This window comes from Eucalyptus grandis, chromosome 3, assembly GCF_016545825.1.
Source record: "Eucalyptus grandis isolate ANBG69807.140 chromosome 3, ASM1654582v1, whole genome shotgun sequence".
NCBI classification, from domain to species: Eukaryota; Viridiplantae; Streptophyta; class Magnoliopsida; order Myrtales; family Myrtaceae; genus Eucalyptus; species Eucalyptus grandis.
Genome location: NC_052614.1, coordinates 17106515 through 17122707, shown reverse-complemented (window position 1 = coordinate 17122707; position 16193 = coordinate 17106515). Strand labels below are relative to the sequence as shown.

Genomic DNA, 16193 nt, shown 5'->3' with positions numbered 1-16193 from the left:
TGGTGGCGCAGGGAAGTCCTAATCTGAGAGCATATGCTTATGAGAAATGCGGTATGCACTAAGAAAGTGTATTGAAATTTGGTTACTAAATGACATGATAACTGATTATTGTTGGATGAAATATGTTCACCGGACTCTACTCTTTAGATATTTGGTAATTCATAATTAAAGCAGCTCATATCAGCTGGTAAATTATTTAGTAAAAGAATATCACAGCAAATACTTTGTACCCTAACATTGCTTTATGTTCATATAAAGTGAGCTTGACTCATTTAACGTGAAACAATACTCTCAGTAAAATACCTAACACCGACTTGTGACACCTAAAGCTACGCATGATAAAATTTCTATTATATGTTTTCCGAAACAGGTTTGGAACAGAAATCCGTTTGATAATGTAATTTGATTTTTCTATTTCTAGAATAAATTTTTATTCCATAAATTGATTTGAATGAGAAATCAGAAGCTAAAATTTTTAACTTCTCAATTTCTGGCAAGAAATTGATTTCTGTTCCATAAATTTTGTCGTGCGCACCTTAAAAGACTAGGTTTGTTGACTTTTAGTCAATTAATGGATTTGAGAACCTCTGCCCCATAGACGCAGGCAAAAGCATTTGGAACAATTCTGCTTCACCTTTGCCGAGAATCTCTACCCCACCTCGACACCTTTTATCATGTTTGTCGGTACCCGCTGACAACTTAAAACACATGAAACCAGAAATATTGGCCCCGGAGGTTTCAGTGCATTCTTTTTACCTTGTCGATGCGCATGCCACTTGCCGGCTGGAGAAGATGACTCACTTGCAGTTCAGGTGCCTAAAGTATTAAACAAAAACCAAACCAAAGAATCCTTGCTTGTCAAGTTGGCTGACAGATAATGCATTTGAAGGATCCATGAAGACCATATAGCCCATCATTTTATGAGAAAATATTAGGTACCCTAAGAGTGCCACGCAATTTTTGCTCTGAATTATTCAGAGCATGACACATGTCCATCTCTCTTCCACATCATCCCACTCTCTCTTTTGTAGTCCCTCTTTGTGAACTCTTTGTGAACGCTTTGACACTCTCTCTCCTCTGCTCTCCTTTGTAACGGTCTCTCTCCTCTCTCTCCTCTATGTCTCTCGCTTCCATCGCCCCTCATCAAGCAAAACGCGACGCCAACGGCCCTCCACCTCTGCCGATTGCCTCTGTTGCCCCCGACTTTGACGCCGACGCCGACACAACCTCTACCTCCTCTCCAAAACCTGACTCTGACACCAACACCCCTCCGCCTCCCTCTTGCTACCTCGAGTCCCCCCTCTCTCTCTCTCGTCCTCGAAGTCGCGTCTCTCTTCCAGCAAACCACAACACTGACGGCCCTCCGCCAGTTGCCTCCGTCGCCCTCGACTCAGACACCAATGCCTCTACCTCCGCCTTCGCCTCAACTTACGTGCCTAACGCCAACAAACCCTTGCTCGCATTTTGACCTCCCTCTCCGAAAGAGAAGGTCGCTTTGCTCGCTCTTTCTCTCTTTCCTCAACGAAGCACCCCTACTCTTGAACGCGGACACTGCCGACGCCGTTGCCTCCCACCATTGCCTTCTCAAGCCCCACTGATAGAGAGATTGTCTGCAATCATGTTCTCCGCAATTTTGTTTTCCCACAACAGAACAGAGAACGGGGAGAGAGACAGTTCGCAGAGGAGAGCAGAGGAGAGAGAGCGTTAGAGCAGTAGGCTAGGGACTATGGAAGAGAGAGTGGGATGGCGTGGGAGAGAGACGGACAGGTGTCGTGCTCTGAATGATTTAGAGTAAAAATTGAGCGGCACTCTTAGGGTGCCTAATATTTTCTCATCATTCTATACAACCATCTCGACACGAATTATGAGAGGGTAGAGTGGCTTGACAACCTCTGCAACACGAAGACAACAAGAATGACTTTCAGACAACAACCTTGTTGCAGAGCTGGGCGACAACTCCATACCTTCTCAACCCTTAGATATGTCCTAGCACTCCTTTGGATGGAATAGTAGACAATTGTGGTATCAGCATATCAATCCAACAATTTCCGGTAAAATCTTTACTTAGAGTGGCTTGACAACCTCCACCTCTGCTGGTTGCCTCTGTTGCCCCCGACTTTGACGTCGACGCCGACACAACCTCTACCTCCTCTCCAGAACCTGACTCTGACACCAACACCCCTCCGCCTCCCTCTTGCTACCTCGAGTCCCCCCCCCCTCTCTCTCGTCCTCGAAGTCGCGTCTCTCTTCCAGCAAACCACAACACTGACGCCCCTCCGCCAGTTGCCTTCGTCACCCTCAACTCAGACACCAATGCCTCTACCTCTGCCTCTGCCTCCATTTACGTGCCTAACGCCAATGAACCCTTGCTCGCATTTTGACCTCCCTCTCCGAAAGCGAAGGTCGCTTTGCTTGCTCTTTCTCTCTTTCCTCAACGAAGCACCCCTACTCTTGAACGCGGACGCCGCCGACGCCGTTGCCTCCCACCATTGCCTTCTCAAGCCCCACTGATAGAGAGATTGTCTGCAATCATGTTCTCCGCAATTTTGTTTTCCCACAACAGAACAGAGAACGGGGAGAGAGACAGTTCGCAGAGGAGAGCAGAGGAGAGAGAGGTTAGAGCAGTAGGCTAGGGACTATGGAAGAGAGAGTGGGACGGCGTCGGAGAGAAACGGACATGTGTCATGCTCTGAATGATTTAGAGTAAAAATTGGGCGGCACTCTTAGGGTACCTAAAATATTCTCATCATTCTATACAACCACCTTGACACAAATTATGAGAGGGTAGAGTGGCTTGACAACCTCTGCAACACGAAGACGACAAGAATGACTTTCAGACAACAACCTTGTTGCAGAGTTGGGCGACAACTCCATACCTTCTCAACCCTCAGATATGTCCTAGCACTCACTGGATGGAATAGTAGACAGTTGTGGTATCAGCATATCAATCCAACAATTTCCGGTAAAATCTTTACTTAGCGCCAATCCAACTGTATCTGCAGTATCAGGACTCATAACAAATGAGGGGCCGTAGAAATTTTACCTATTCGGGGTACTGTTTCGCCAAATTTCCCTCTTGACCGCTCCACCAGAGCTTCGCATTCTCTCTAATGAAACGAATCCCTCACTCCTATACTCATTGCGACAATCTCCCTCCTCGTTCTACTGTCCTCAACATCCCCAACTCTCTCCCAAACCATATCACACTCGTCCTCCAATTTGCTCAAGGTCTCCTCAAATTCACCCGCTTTTGCAGCCATCTTCTCATTCTCCCTCTTCACTCTCATCGCCTCATCAACAATCTCCTCTGACCCCCTAACGAACCCCTCTTTCTCTCTCTTCAATTCCCTCAGCTCCTCGTACGTACCCCGCCCGCATTGTCTCCTCCTGCAATTGCCGTTTTTCCAATTTCACCGCTTTCATCGCCACCTCCACCTCCACCTCCACCTCCTCGACACGCCCCTCCCCTCTCCTAATCACATCCATACATCTGAGAACCACCGAAACCTTCTCCAGCAATCACTTCGTGCAATTCCAATACTCGTGCCCTCTCACTTCCGACCGCTCCTCAATTTTCTCCAAATTCAGGCGAAGAAGGGGCTGAACTGGAAAAAGAAAAAACAAGGGGGGGCTTTCTAGTCTTTTCAGCCGACAGAGAACCGGTTTCGGGTAGGTCGGTGGATCCGGACCCGATGATTCCAAAATAAAAAAGAAAACCCTGGAAGCCCTAGAGAAATTGTCTCCAGTTCACACAGATCCAGCAGGAGGAGATGTCGACGATCGGTCCAGAAGACGCGACAGAAGCGGAAGGAGGAGGAGGAGAGATGTCGATGGTGGGTCCGGAAGAAGACAGGGATCCGATGATAGCGGAGGCCGAGCGGTTCGTGGAGAACTACTACAGCACGTTCGACGCGAACAGGGAGGGCTTGGTGAACCTGTACCGGCAACGATCGGTGCTGATTTTCGGCGGCCGGAAGATTCAGGGCAAGGAGGCTATCCTCGCCAAACTCACCTCCCTTCCGCAGCCGTGCCACCACGAAATCGCCGAGTTCGATTGCAGGACCTATCGCTTGGCACCCGCATCGGCATCGGTCGCCGTGTCCGTCCTGGTCCGCGGCGGGACGTGGGTAGGCGGCAAGAAGGAGGAGGCGGACGGCGCCCTTATAGAGCAGGTCTCTCTCGTTCTCTCTAAGTTATTATTTCTTGTCAACGCTTTGCAATTTCTCTATCGATCAATCCATTAATCAATCGCATCGCGCATAAATACCGAGAGTACATCTCAAGCTCCTTGTCTAACGCTCTGGCTGGCTCTGATTCTTACCTTCAGAGCTTCGATCTGGTGCCAGCACGAGGAGGAAGCTTTTACATAGCTGAACAATCTGGGATGTTCTTTGATCTCAAGAAGCCTCGGACCGGGCGTATGTCCACCTGGGTACCGAAACTTCCCGCCCCGGGAACGCCCATGTATGCCTCGTTATTTCAAATCCTATCCTCGGCATACCCGCCGACGTCGGCTGCCACGGCACCGAGTACGCCTCCGCATTTCGAACGCCTCAGCATTTCGAATCCGAATACCCATGATGAAACTTCCTCTAAAACTGTTTTATTTTTTCAATGTTTTGTTGCAGTACTTTGTGAAACTTGTACACACAGATAGATAGATATATATATATATATATATATTTGTATGTATGTATGTATTGGATTCATGTTCCAATCCAAGTTCAGCATATGTCAGAGTCAGATTGCAGTTATGAACTCAGTGGTAGGGCCTTCTAATTCTCGTGGTAATCTCAGTAAAGTTGACTTGATGTTTCATGACATTAGCAGTGAGGAAGTTTAATATTTAAGAATATGACTACAAAAGTAATTACCATCGCTCGACTTTTAGCACAATTAAAACCCAGATGGATATACATAATGGTGGCGCAGGGAAGTCCTAATCTGAGAGCATATGCTCATGAGAAATGCGGTATGCACTAATAAAGTGTATTGAAATTTGGTTACTAAATGACATGATAACTGATTATTGTTGGATGAAATATGTTCACCGGACCCTACTCTTTAGATATTTGGTAATTCATAATTAAAGCAGCTCATATGAGCTGGTAAATCATTTAGTAAAAGAATATCACAGCAAATACTTTGTACCCTAACATTGCTTTATGTCCATATAAAGTGAGCTTGACTCATTTAGCATGAAACAATACTCTCAGTAAAATACCTAACACCGACTTGTGACACCTAAAGCTACGCATGATAAAATTTCTATTATTAGTTCTCCGAAACAAGTTTGGAACAGAAATCCGTTTGGTATTGTAATTTGATTTTTTTTATTTCTAGAATAAATTTCTATTCCATAAATTGATTTGAAGGAGAAATTAGAAGCTAAGTTGCACATGACAAAATTTCTTAATTTCTATTTCTAAAACAGAAATCAATTTGATAACAGAACAAAATTTCTATTTCTAGGAATAGAAATTGATTAGATAATAACATACTAAATCCTCAAATACAAAATAAAAGTTGAAATAATACTAAAACATTACAAAAGTTGAAAAAAAAAATTCATGGAATTTCCGGCATATTGTTATCCCTTGCCATTTTATTAGAAATTGATTAGATAATAACATAAGAAATCCTCAAATACAAAATAATAGTCGAAATAATACTAATACATTACAAAAGTTGATAAAAAAATTCATGGAACTTCCGGCATTTGTTATCCCTTGCCATTTTATTAGCAATTATTTTCCTAAGTGTATTTATTTGGTTTCCCTCCTCGGTCAATGTATTGTTTGCAAGCTCATCATGCGTAGGTTTAAACAAGTATTGCGGAAGCATGAATATAGGTACCATCAATGGCGCCTATATAGCCTTGTCATTTTATAAAAAAACTAGTATTATACAAGATTATCAACAAAATAAAATTAATGATGTAAAGGAATATATAAGAATTCTACCTTAAAGTAACATTTATGGTTAGGAACCAATTGGGGGAAGGCCAATTTATTTTGATTCTCGAATTGAATCAGTCCAGTTGCTCATCCCTAATTTCTTTATTGTTGCTCAATGAACCTTTAATGGCCTTTGCATAGCAAAGAGAGAGATTCTCTTGAATCTTTTGCCTTCGAATTAAAATTCAAGATTGTGTAACAATCTAATTATTTTGATTTTGCAAGAATTTTGAATCCGTAAAAAAACAAGGTTAAATTTCTAGGCACTTTTTTTATTCATCTATTACGTAAGAACTTTTCTTCAACTAGCCATGCGTGTGCCTTTTCTAGGAGGAAATAGCTCCATTGTTTTTAAGTAAGCATTTAAGACCTTTGGTCGTTTTTGAAAATTGGGGACCCATTTGATTGCCTTTCATCCTAAAGAGGAAGTTATATAAAAAAAAAAAAAAAAAAAAGAGCAAAATAAGAAAAAGAAAATTAGCAATAATTTGTGAAGTTGTGGTTATGAGTGAATTAAGTTAGTAAGAAAGCACAAAGTTTTTTTATATGGTTTGATTTCGTTTCGATTTCTATTTCGAAACCGAGAAGTTAAAAGTTTTAGCTTCGATTTGTTCAATTTTTCTATTTATGAAATAGAAATCTGTTTCAGAAATAGAAAAATCAAATTGCGTTACCAAACGGATTTCTGTTCCAAACTTGTTCCGAAGAATAGAGAAATAGAGAAATCAAGAAACAAAAATTTTATCATACACACCCTAAAATTTTTAACTTTTCAATTTCTGGCCGAAATTGATTTCCGTTCCAGAAATTTTGTTGTGCGCACACTAAAAGACTAGGTTTGTTGACTTTTAGTCAATTAATGGATTTGAGAACCTCTGCCCATTGAGGCAGGCAAAAGCATTTGGAACAATTCTGCTTCACCTTTGCCAAGAATCTCTACCCCCCTCGACACCTTTTTTCATGTTTGCCGGTACCCACTGATAACTTAAAACACCTGAAACCAAAAATATTGGCCTTGGAGGTTTCCGTGCATTCTTTTTACCTTGTCGATGCGCATGCCACTTGCCGGCTGGAGAAGATGACTCACTTGCAGTTCAGGTGCCTAAAGTATTAAACAAAAACCAAACCAAAGAATCCTTGCTTGTTAAGTTGGCTGACAGATAATGCATTTGAAGGATCCATGAAGACCATATAGCCCATCATTCTATGAGAAAATATTAAGTATCCTAAGAGTGCCACGCAATTTTTGCTCTAATTATTCAGAGCATGACACATGTCCATCTCTCTTCCACGTCATCCCACTCTCTCTTCTGTAGTCCCTCTTTGTGAGCGCTTTGACACTCTATCTCATCTTCTCTCCTCTGTAGACGGTCTCTCTCCTCTCTCTCCTCTATGTCTCTCGCTTCCATCGCCCCTCATCAAGCGAAACGCGACGCCGACGGCCCTCCACCTCTGCTGGTTGCCTCCGTTGCCCCCGACTTTAACGCCGATGCAGCCTCTACCTCCTCTCTTGAACCCGACTCTGACACCAACACCCCTCCGCCTCCCTCTTGCTACCTCTAGTCCCCACCTCTCTCTCTCTCTCTCTCTCGTCCTCAAAGTCGCGTCTCTCTTCCAGCAAACCACAACGCTGACGCTCCTCCACCAATTGCTCCGTCGCCCTCGACTCAGACACCAACGCCTCTACCTCCGCCTCCGCCTCCACTTACGTGCCTAACGCCAACGAACCCTTGCTCGCGTTTTGACCTCCCTCTCTACAAGCAAAGGTCACTCTGCTCGCTCTTTCTCTCTTTCCTCCACGAACCACCCACTCTTGAACGCGGACGCCGCAAACACCGTTGCTTCCCACCATTGCCTTCTCAAGCCCCACTGATAGAGAGATTGTCTGCAATTTTTTTCTCCCCGCAACGGAACAAAAAACGGGGAGAGAGACAGTTCGCAGGGGAGAGCAGAGGAGAGCAGAGGAGAGAGAGCATTAGAGCAGTGGGCCAAGGACTATGGAAGAGAGAGTGGGATGGCGTGAGAGAGAGATGGACAGGTGTCATGCTCTGAATGGTTTAGAGTAAAAATTGGGTGGCACTCTTAGGGTACCTAATATTTTCTTATCATTCTATACAACCACCTTGACACAAATTATGAGAGGGTAGAGTGGCTTGACAACCTCTGCAACACGAAGACGACAAGAATGACTTTCAGACAACAACCTTGTTGCAAAGCTGGGCGACAACTCCATACCTTCTCAACCCTTAGATATGTCCTAGCACTCACTGGATGGAATAGTAGACAATTGTGGTATCAGCATATCAATCCAACAATTTCCGGTAAAATCTTTACTTATCGCCAATCCAACTGTATCTGCAGTATCAGGACTCATAACAAATGAGGGGCCGTAGAAATTTTACCTATTCGGGGTACTGTTTCGCCAAATTTCCCTCTTGACCGCTCCACCAGAGCTTCGCATTCTCTCTAACGAAACAAATCCCTCACTCCAATACTCATTGCGACAATCTCCCTCCTCGTTCTACTATCCTCAACATCCCCAACTCTCTCCCAAATCATATCACACTCGTCCTCCAATTTGCTCAAGGTCTCCTCAAATTCACCCGCTTTTGCAGCCATCTTCTCATTCTCCCTCTTCACTCTCATCGCCTCATCAACAATCTCCTCTGACCTCCTAACGAACCCCTCTTTCTCTCTCTTCAATTCCCTCAGCTCCTCGTACGTACCCCGCCCGCATTGTCTCTTCCTGCAATTGCCGTTTTTCCAATTTCACCGCCTTCATCGCCACCTCCACCTCCTCGATACGCCCCTCCCCTCTCCTAATCACATCCATACATCTCAGAACCACTGAAACCTTCTCCAGCAATCTCTTCGTGCAATTCCAATACTCGTGCCATTTCACTTCCGACCGCTCCTAAATTTTCTCCAAATTCAGGCGTAGAAGGGGCTGAACTGGAAAAAGAAAAAACAAGGGGGGGCTTTCTAGTCTTTTCAGCCGACAGAGAACCGGTTTCGGGTAGGTCGGTGGATCCGGACCCGATGATTCCAGAATTAAAAAAGAAAACCCTGGAAGCCCTAGAGAAATTGTCTCCAGTTCACACAGATCCAGGAGAGATGTCGACGATGGGTCCAGAAGAGGTGACAGAAGCGGAAGGAGGAGGAGGAGGAGGAGGAGGAGAGATGTTGATGAGGGGTCCGGAAGAAGACAGGGATGCGATGATAGCGGAGGCCAAGCGGTTCGTGGAGAACTACTACAGCACGTTCGACGCGAACAGGGAGGGCTTGGTGAACCTGTACCGGCAACGATCGGTGCTGAAAATCGAGGGCCGGAAGATCCAGGGCAAGGAGGCTATCCTCGCCAAACTCACCTCCGTTCCGCAGCCGTGCCACCACGAATTCGCCGAGGTCAGTTGCGGCCGGAAGAAGACAGGGATGCGATGATAGCGGAGGCCAAGCGGTTCGTGGAGAACTACTACAGCACGTTCGACGCGAACAGGGAGGGCTTGGTGAACCTGTACCGGCAACGATCGGTGCTGAAAATCGAGGGCCGGAAGATCCAGGGCAAGGAGGCTATCCTCGCCAAACTCACCTCCGTTCCGCAGCCGTGCCACCACGAATTCGCCGAGGTCAGTTGCGGCACCTATCGCTTGGCACCCGCATCGGCATCGGTCGCCGTGTCCGTCCTGGTCCGGGGCGGGACGTGGTTAGGCGGCAAGAAGGAGGAGGCGGACGCCGCCCTTATACAGCAGGTCTCTCTCGTTCTCTCTAAGTTATTATTTCTTGTCAACGCTTTGCAATTTCTCTCATCGATCAATCCATTAATCAATCGCATCGCGCATAAATACCGAGAGTACATCTCAAGCTCCTTGTCTAACGCTCTGGCTGGCTCTGATTCTTAACCTTCAGAGCTTCAATCTGGTGCCAGCACGAGGAGGAAGCTTTTACATAGCTCGACAATCTGGGATGCTCTTTGATCTCAAGAAGCCTCGGACCGGGGCTCTGTCCTACTGGCTACCGAAACCTCCCCCCTCGGCATCGCCCGTTCATGTCTCGTTATTTCAAATCCTATCCTCGGCATACCCGCCGGCGTCGGCTGCCACGGCACCGAGTACGCCTCCGCAATTCGAACGCCTCAGCATTTCGAATCCGAATACCACCCATGATGAAACTTCCTCCGTCTCTACAGAGACCTGATGATAAAACTGTTTTATTTTCAATGTCCTAGACTCTCTTGTTTTATGTTTTCAATGTTTTATTGCAGTACTTTTGTGAATATGTATTGGATTCATGTTCGAATCCAAGTTCAGCACATGTCATACTGCTCTTATGAACTGAACTCAGTGGCAGGGCCTTCTAATTCTCGTGGTAATACGTTGCTCAGTATCATTGACTTGACGACGTTTCATGACATTAGCAGTGAGGAAGTTTAATATTTAAGGATATGACTACATAAGCAATTACCATCGGGCGACTTTTACCACAATTAAAAGCCCAATGGACATACATAATGGTGGCGCAGGGAAGTCTCATCTGAGAGCAGATGCTCATGAGGAACGCAAGACATATACTAAGAAAGTGTGCTGAAATTTGGTTACTAAAATCATATGACAACTAATTATTGTTGGATGAAATAAGTTCACCGGACCCTACTCTTTAAACATTTGGCAATTCATAATTAAAGACAGTAAATCATTCACTAAAAGAATATTATAATAAATACTCCGTATCCCCAATATTGCTTTATGTCCATATAAAGTGAACCCGACTCATTCAGCATGAAACAGTACTCTCAATAGAATACCTAACACCAACTCATGACACCTAAAAGACTAGGATTGTCGACTTATAGTCAACTGACAAAACCTGGATTTGGGAATCTCTCCCCATATAGGCAAAGGCATTCGGAACAACTATGACCAAAATCGGGATTTGAGAACCTCTGCCCATATAGGCAAAAGCATTTGGAACAATTCTGCTTCGCCTTTGCTGAGAATCTCTCTCTCTCTCCTCATGTCAGCCACTACCCGGTGACAACTTAAACACATGGAACCAGAAATATTGGCCCCAGAGGTCTCCGTGAATTCTTTTAACTTTGTTGATGCGCATACCACTTGCTGGCTAGAGAAGATGACTCACTTGCAATTCAGGTGCCTAAAGTATTAAAAAAAAAAAAAAAAACCAAATAATCATTGCCAGTCAAGCTGGCTGACAGATAATGCACTTGAAGGATCCATGAAGATCCACGAAGACCATATAAACCATCATTCGATACAACCGCCTTGACAGCCTCTGCAACACGAGGACGACAAGACTGACTTTCGGACAACCACCTTTTAGCAAAGCTGGGCGACAACCATGGACCTTCTCAGCCCTCAAATATGTCCTAGCACTCCCTGGAGTAGACAATTGCCCATCAATGAATGCACGAAAGAAGTGATACTGTAAAACAAATTGAGGACAAAAGCTTCATGAACATTTACTGGCTCAACATGGCTGTTTATTATTTTTCCACCGATTTTACTGATAACGGTCCAGATTGTTGAGAGAAACAACAACAAATTCAGGTAGCGGGTGTATCGGGGAGCACATTACATAATGGACCTGATCATTTTCATCCTCTGCTGGAGGGGGAGATTTCTTAGCCTCAGATGGTTTGTCGACACCATAGTTCTGTTCGTTACACTTGGTCCGGAATGAATAATTTACATTACTGCATTGCTCACACTTCCAACTACTCTCTGGCATTTTTGTTTTGAAAGTCACTTTACAAATGAGTACCAATATAGACAAATACGAGGCAAGCAACACGGCCAGTAGTGATAACTTACTATAGTTCTTATCAGAGTTTGAAACCTGCAGTTGAAGAGCATAAAAATCTGTTAATTTAAACCAATAAGCACTCTTCAGCTGAAACAAATTGGCTAGAGCAAAATTATAGCTCGGGAATACGATAAACACATGAAAGAAAGCCACAAAGTCTAATCTCCTCGAGCTGCTAACTTGTTTGCCAAAGCAACACCGACCCATGATTCAGGCTTTGGAGCATTGCACTCTTCACACCGTTCTAAAAGAGAAGTAAACATTTCCACAATCCGGGCATGTCCGATCATTATCGCGTGTTGCATCTACAACGTATTTCAAGGAAATCTAATGTCAGTTGGAGATGAACCGGTATTCTTATTGTTAATTCTAAAAGCAGTAACCAGCACGCGGAATACCAACCTGCCCCCTTCTTTTGAAGTTTATCACCGGGGAAAAATCCCGGCCGTGGTCCCTGGGAGGATAAATGCCAAAACAATGACATGCAGAATATCTGAAATAGTGAAAAGGAAAAAGCAGCAACATCCAAAGACAGAGAAATTTCACATAGATCATGCCACCGAACCCATCGGAAGCCCCAGCCATATCTGTCCATCAATGGAGGCATCCCATACATTCCACCTGAACTGAATCCCTTATGGGTCGTTTTTGTCATATGTTTCTTTTTTAATTATTCTTTTGCCATTTGTCTCGTGTGTTTTCTTGCACTGTTGGTATAGGTATGTAATACAGATGCTTCCCTTACTGTTGGTATCTAGTCATATATAGTTTAATGAACGAAATCTCAAATAATTGGTAAATCATTGAAGGAATGATGATTATATTATGTCGGTAGTCTAATACGCAATATAATAGTCGGCAATATGCACCCGCTATTTTGGGACAGTGATCTAAATTTTCATAATCTCATATTATATAACTCGTGATGTGCTATAATCTTGATTTCAAATTATATCAATCAATGCTCGAATTTCAAATGCAATTACTATTTCAACTATGCTGTTAATTATGTAATAAAAATAAATTTAATAGCATATTATATGATTAAGTATAGCTTATTACCTTAAATTATTTATTTAATTTTACATACCGAATAGCGATTTTTTGATGATATATATAGAGTACTACACTCGTGATCGATATTAGGTAATAACTACCGTGACATAGTATTTGTGACATAGTATTTGCTTTGATGCAATCCCACGTCATACGCTTAACTTTTGATCATAATCAATAACTAAATTATTAAAAGTATAAATAAACATTTGATAGAACATGTTGTGTATACAATAATTTATATAGGAAACTAAACTAATGAGTCATAATTAATTTTGATATTCCTTCAAATCTTGATTTGGGGGAAGTATTTTTAGATCTCTGTTCTATTTGGATAATCGAAACGGGAGTAGCCGCAGGACAATGTCGGCATTTTAGAATGCTTCCCGATGCGGCCTTTTTGGGTTTGGCCCGTTTTGGGTGGGTGGGGAGGGGCAGAGTCGTGACTGAGTTGAGCCGCTTAGGGGCTATTTGGGCTCTACTTATTAATCAATCATCAGAACATGAGCCTCTGGACTCATGATCACCACGTAAGCAGAAACCATCTCAAGACAGAAAGAAAACCAGATAGAGCTTGACGACATTAGCTCATATGTGAAAGAACAGAGTCTAATCCCCATCGGAGGTACCATTTTAGCCAGGATAGAACTTAAGCTCAACAGGTTGACATTTAGGCAAGAGATGAATTAGATGAGCAACCATCTGTGGTAAGGGCTTGCAAGAAGCAAGAGACTCCAAGGACAAATGGAAAAAGGGTACTAAAAAATTAAGAGAATAGTTGGCTAGGAAAGGTCTCATGATGATAAGAGAGGACATAGACTTCTCCTTAAGTATCATACGGAAGAAGCTAAATAATATAAAGTGGCACCTGAGAATAGACTCTTAACTTTACAAGTGACATTCTATCATTCAGACCACCTGCTGTTAACAGAGGAGGATTTAACTGTATGATGACATAGAACAAAACAAAGCTACAAAAGTAAGCTAGACAGCTCCAGATCTACCTGTCAAGATTTCAAACTCAAGCGACTCCTCGACAATGTTTTCTAGAACTCGATGATTTTTCTGTAACATTCCCTTTGCTTTGCGACAAGCCAAATAGTACATCTGCGAAACAAGGATCCATCAAAGAATCTTGCACTCGACCAGAGATTTGCGGCTCTTTCAATTTGGACTATTGAATAATAGTAAGCCAGACAAAGCCTCATAGCAACGGACAAATGCCTTTTCGACTTTAGCATGGTTGTTCCCCATGCTCAAAGCTGTAACCTAGAGAAATAGAAACATACAAACAGAATTAAGGTAAAGCGCATCAAAGATTCCCAGCTGGAACACGAAGCTTCAATATATAACAGCGTCGAGATTGATCCGCATTTGTCCATTTCACAATCATAAAGTGCATGCAAAATGGGCCGGAGAAGTACTGCATTACTGTGATAGTAAATTGCAGGACTGTCTCCGCCGGTACTTGTGGATTCAATCGTGCAAGAAGGGGGACACCATTTGCTTCTCATCAAGCCCCCAACCGTACTGAATGACCATTCCTGTCGCCATCCGTCACAGGTTATGTATCTTAATATATATGTCTACATGTATTCACCTTTCGCTGTGAGAGTTTTCTCATGAAAGGTAATCTAAGGTAGAGAACATCGACAAACTTCTCAAAGCATAATGTTACAGGACCAACCTCTTGAGTTTGCTTCAGTTCGGAAGAAGAGAGAAAATTCTTCCCCGGGAGGAAGTAGAAGCTGTGAAGCAACATCCAAACCAAAGCAAAATACAAGCTACTTTTCAAGGTATGATCTTAGTTCTGAGTTAGCATTAACAGAGCCTTCACTCCGTGCCTCGGCGATCTTTGTACAGCCAATTCCCTGCAAGAAAGGGGTCAAAGTGAACGTCTTTATAAGACCAAGGGCTCGAAAATCCCATAAGGCATGCATCTGCAAATAACTTCTCCTGCGAAGAGGAGAACAAGAACAACCCAGGACACATGTGGATACGCTCAATGTAGCACAATGATTAAATTAAATCTGCCAAAATGTCCAATGACAGATAAAGCCATAAATAGACATCTCACGTCATTGTGTTCGACTGTTTTGATATCCCGTTTCATATTAAACTCTTGATCCTTAGATACGACGGCAAGGATCATGGCCAACAAAAGCATGGGACTGATTCACTGAGTGCCCAGATAAAGAAGGTAATTTATCATGTCAATAGCATGAATGGATGACGGTACCACTGAATGAAAAGTTCGATAACGAACAACATGCCAATGCACATAGCTTGAAAAGTGCCAGAAGGAAAAAGCACAAAAAAGATTGAAATGGCGAGCTGACATCCATGAAGGATGATGACATTCCCTGTTCAGCAGTAGAACAGGACCCCTAAAATAGGAATAAGGCACTTGCCGGTACTTGCTCATGAGCTTAATAAGGCGCATGCTATTTCATTACGAGAAAGAAAAAGAGGACAATAACCTGCCACGTACATGGTTCAAGCCACAAATTGTCGACAACATCAGAGTTTGATAGTCAAAGAGCTATAAGGCCATGACCAGCCGCCCAAACAGCATGAGGGAACTTGGTTTCCTCTGTCCACTTTCAAATCGTCCATATTATGCAAGTCACCTCAAAGAAACCAACGGAACTTGTACGCATAACGATATCATCGTTTGCTCGCTGGTCCGGGTATATCAAGTTAGCTAAAATTTTAGAACAATGATTCTTATCTGATAACCCTACCACCTTCTATTTTTAACCACTGAATTTGTTGTACTCCCGATTCTTTAGAGTGCGCAAAAAATAAAACAGCAGAAATTTATAGATTAGAATTTTGTCAATTTTTAGAATTGTTCGGAAGACAATAGCCCGGGATAGTCCAACAAACTAATAGTAAGCATCAAGGAGAATTAATTGAGCATAACTCCATTGTTTATTTGGCCGTACGGTTCAATTAGATCAACGACATTCTGTGTGTCCTCCTCAGTCAATGTCAGCCCCAGATGATTCACCAGCATTCGGCTAATCTGCCTCACAACTTTCGTTTGCCGAATCCATTTAGGAACCATATTGCTCAAGGCCTATGCAAAATAATGAGCGAATAATATGCATATGGTATAAAATATATCACATAATGGGTAACTGCTCCAACCTCCAAAACTTCCATTTTTACTCTCCTCCGAGAATGAGATTAGAGCACAAAGTCTCGGTGCTTATTGGTTTTAGCAAAGAGAAAATGATCGATTCAAGCAGAACTGAATTTTGCTTCCCCTTACTCTTCGTCAATTATAATTTATGTTCCCTTTCCTCTGAACAAAAGAAAAAGGGACATGCAGCCAGTTCCATGGACCCCCGGGAA

The 16193-nt window shown here is 43.3% G+C and overlaps 2 protein-coding genes across 3 annotated transcripts; both read left to right on the top strand.

Moving 5' to 3' along the window:
• Positions 1–3717: 3717 nt before the first annotated feature.
• On the top strand, positions 3718–4657 carry LOC108954476. The gene is made up of 2 exons (XM_018860493.2): positions 3718–4172; positions 4328–4657. The coding sequence occupies exons 1-2, from the start codon at positions 3771–3773 to the stop codon at positions 4655–4657; spliced, it is 732 nt and encodes a 243-aa protein (XP_018716038.2). The 5' UTR covers positions 3718–3770.
• Positions 4658–8750: 4093 nt separating this feature from the next.
• LOC104415526 lies at positions 8751–10230 on the top strand. Of its 2 annotated transcripts, none has more exons than XM_039308474.1 (3): positions 8751–9242; positions 9464–9706; positions 9864–10230. In XM_039308474.1, exons 1-3 carry the CDS (start codon positions 8997–8999, stop codon positions 10149–10151), a joined length of 777 nt encoding a protein of 258 aa, XP_039164408.1. In that variant the 5' UTR covers positions 8751–8996; the 3' UTR covers positions 10152–10230. The 2 variants fall into 2 exon arrangements, with proteins under 2 accessions (XP_039164408.1, XP_039164409.1); XM_039308475.1 differs by having other exon boundaries at positions 8754–9166; positions 9388–9706.
• Positions 10231–16193: the final 5963 nt, after the last annotated feature.

Excerpts from the sequence above, each read along its gene's own strand:
- LOC108954476 (XM_018860493.2), top strand. The coding sequence starts at position 3,771 with ATGTCGACGATCGGTCCAGAAGACGCGACAGAAGCGGAAGGAGGAGGA. Across the intron at positions 4,173-4,327 it reads ACGGCGCCCTTATAGAGCAG|AGCTTCGATCTGGTGCCAGC; the intron begins GTCTCTCTCGTT and ends TCTTACCTTCAG.
- LOC104415526 (XM_039308474.1), top strand. The coding sequence starts at position 8,997 with ATGATTCCAGAATTAAAAAAGAAAACCCTGGAAGCCCTAGAGAAATTG. Across the intron at positions 9,243-9,463 it reads ACGCGAACAGGGAGGGCTTG|GTGAACCTGTACCGGCAACG; the intron begins GTGAACCTGTAC and ends AGGGAGGGCTTG. Across the intron at positions 9,707-9,863 it reads ACGCCGCCCTTATACAGCAG|AGCTTCAATCTGGTGCCAGC; the intron begins GTCTCTCTCGTT and ends CTTAACCTTCAG.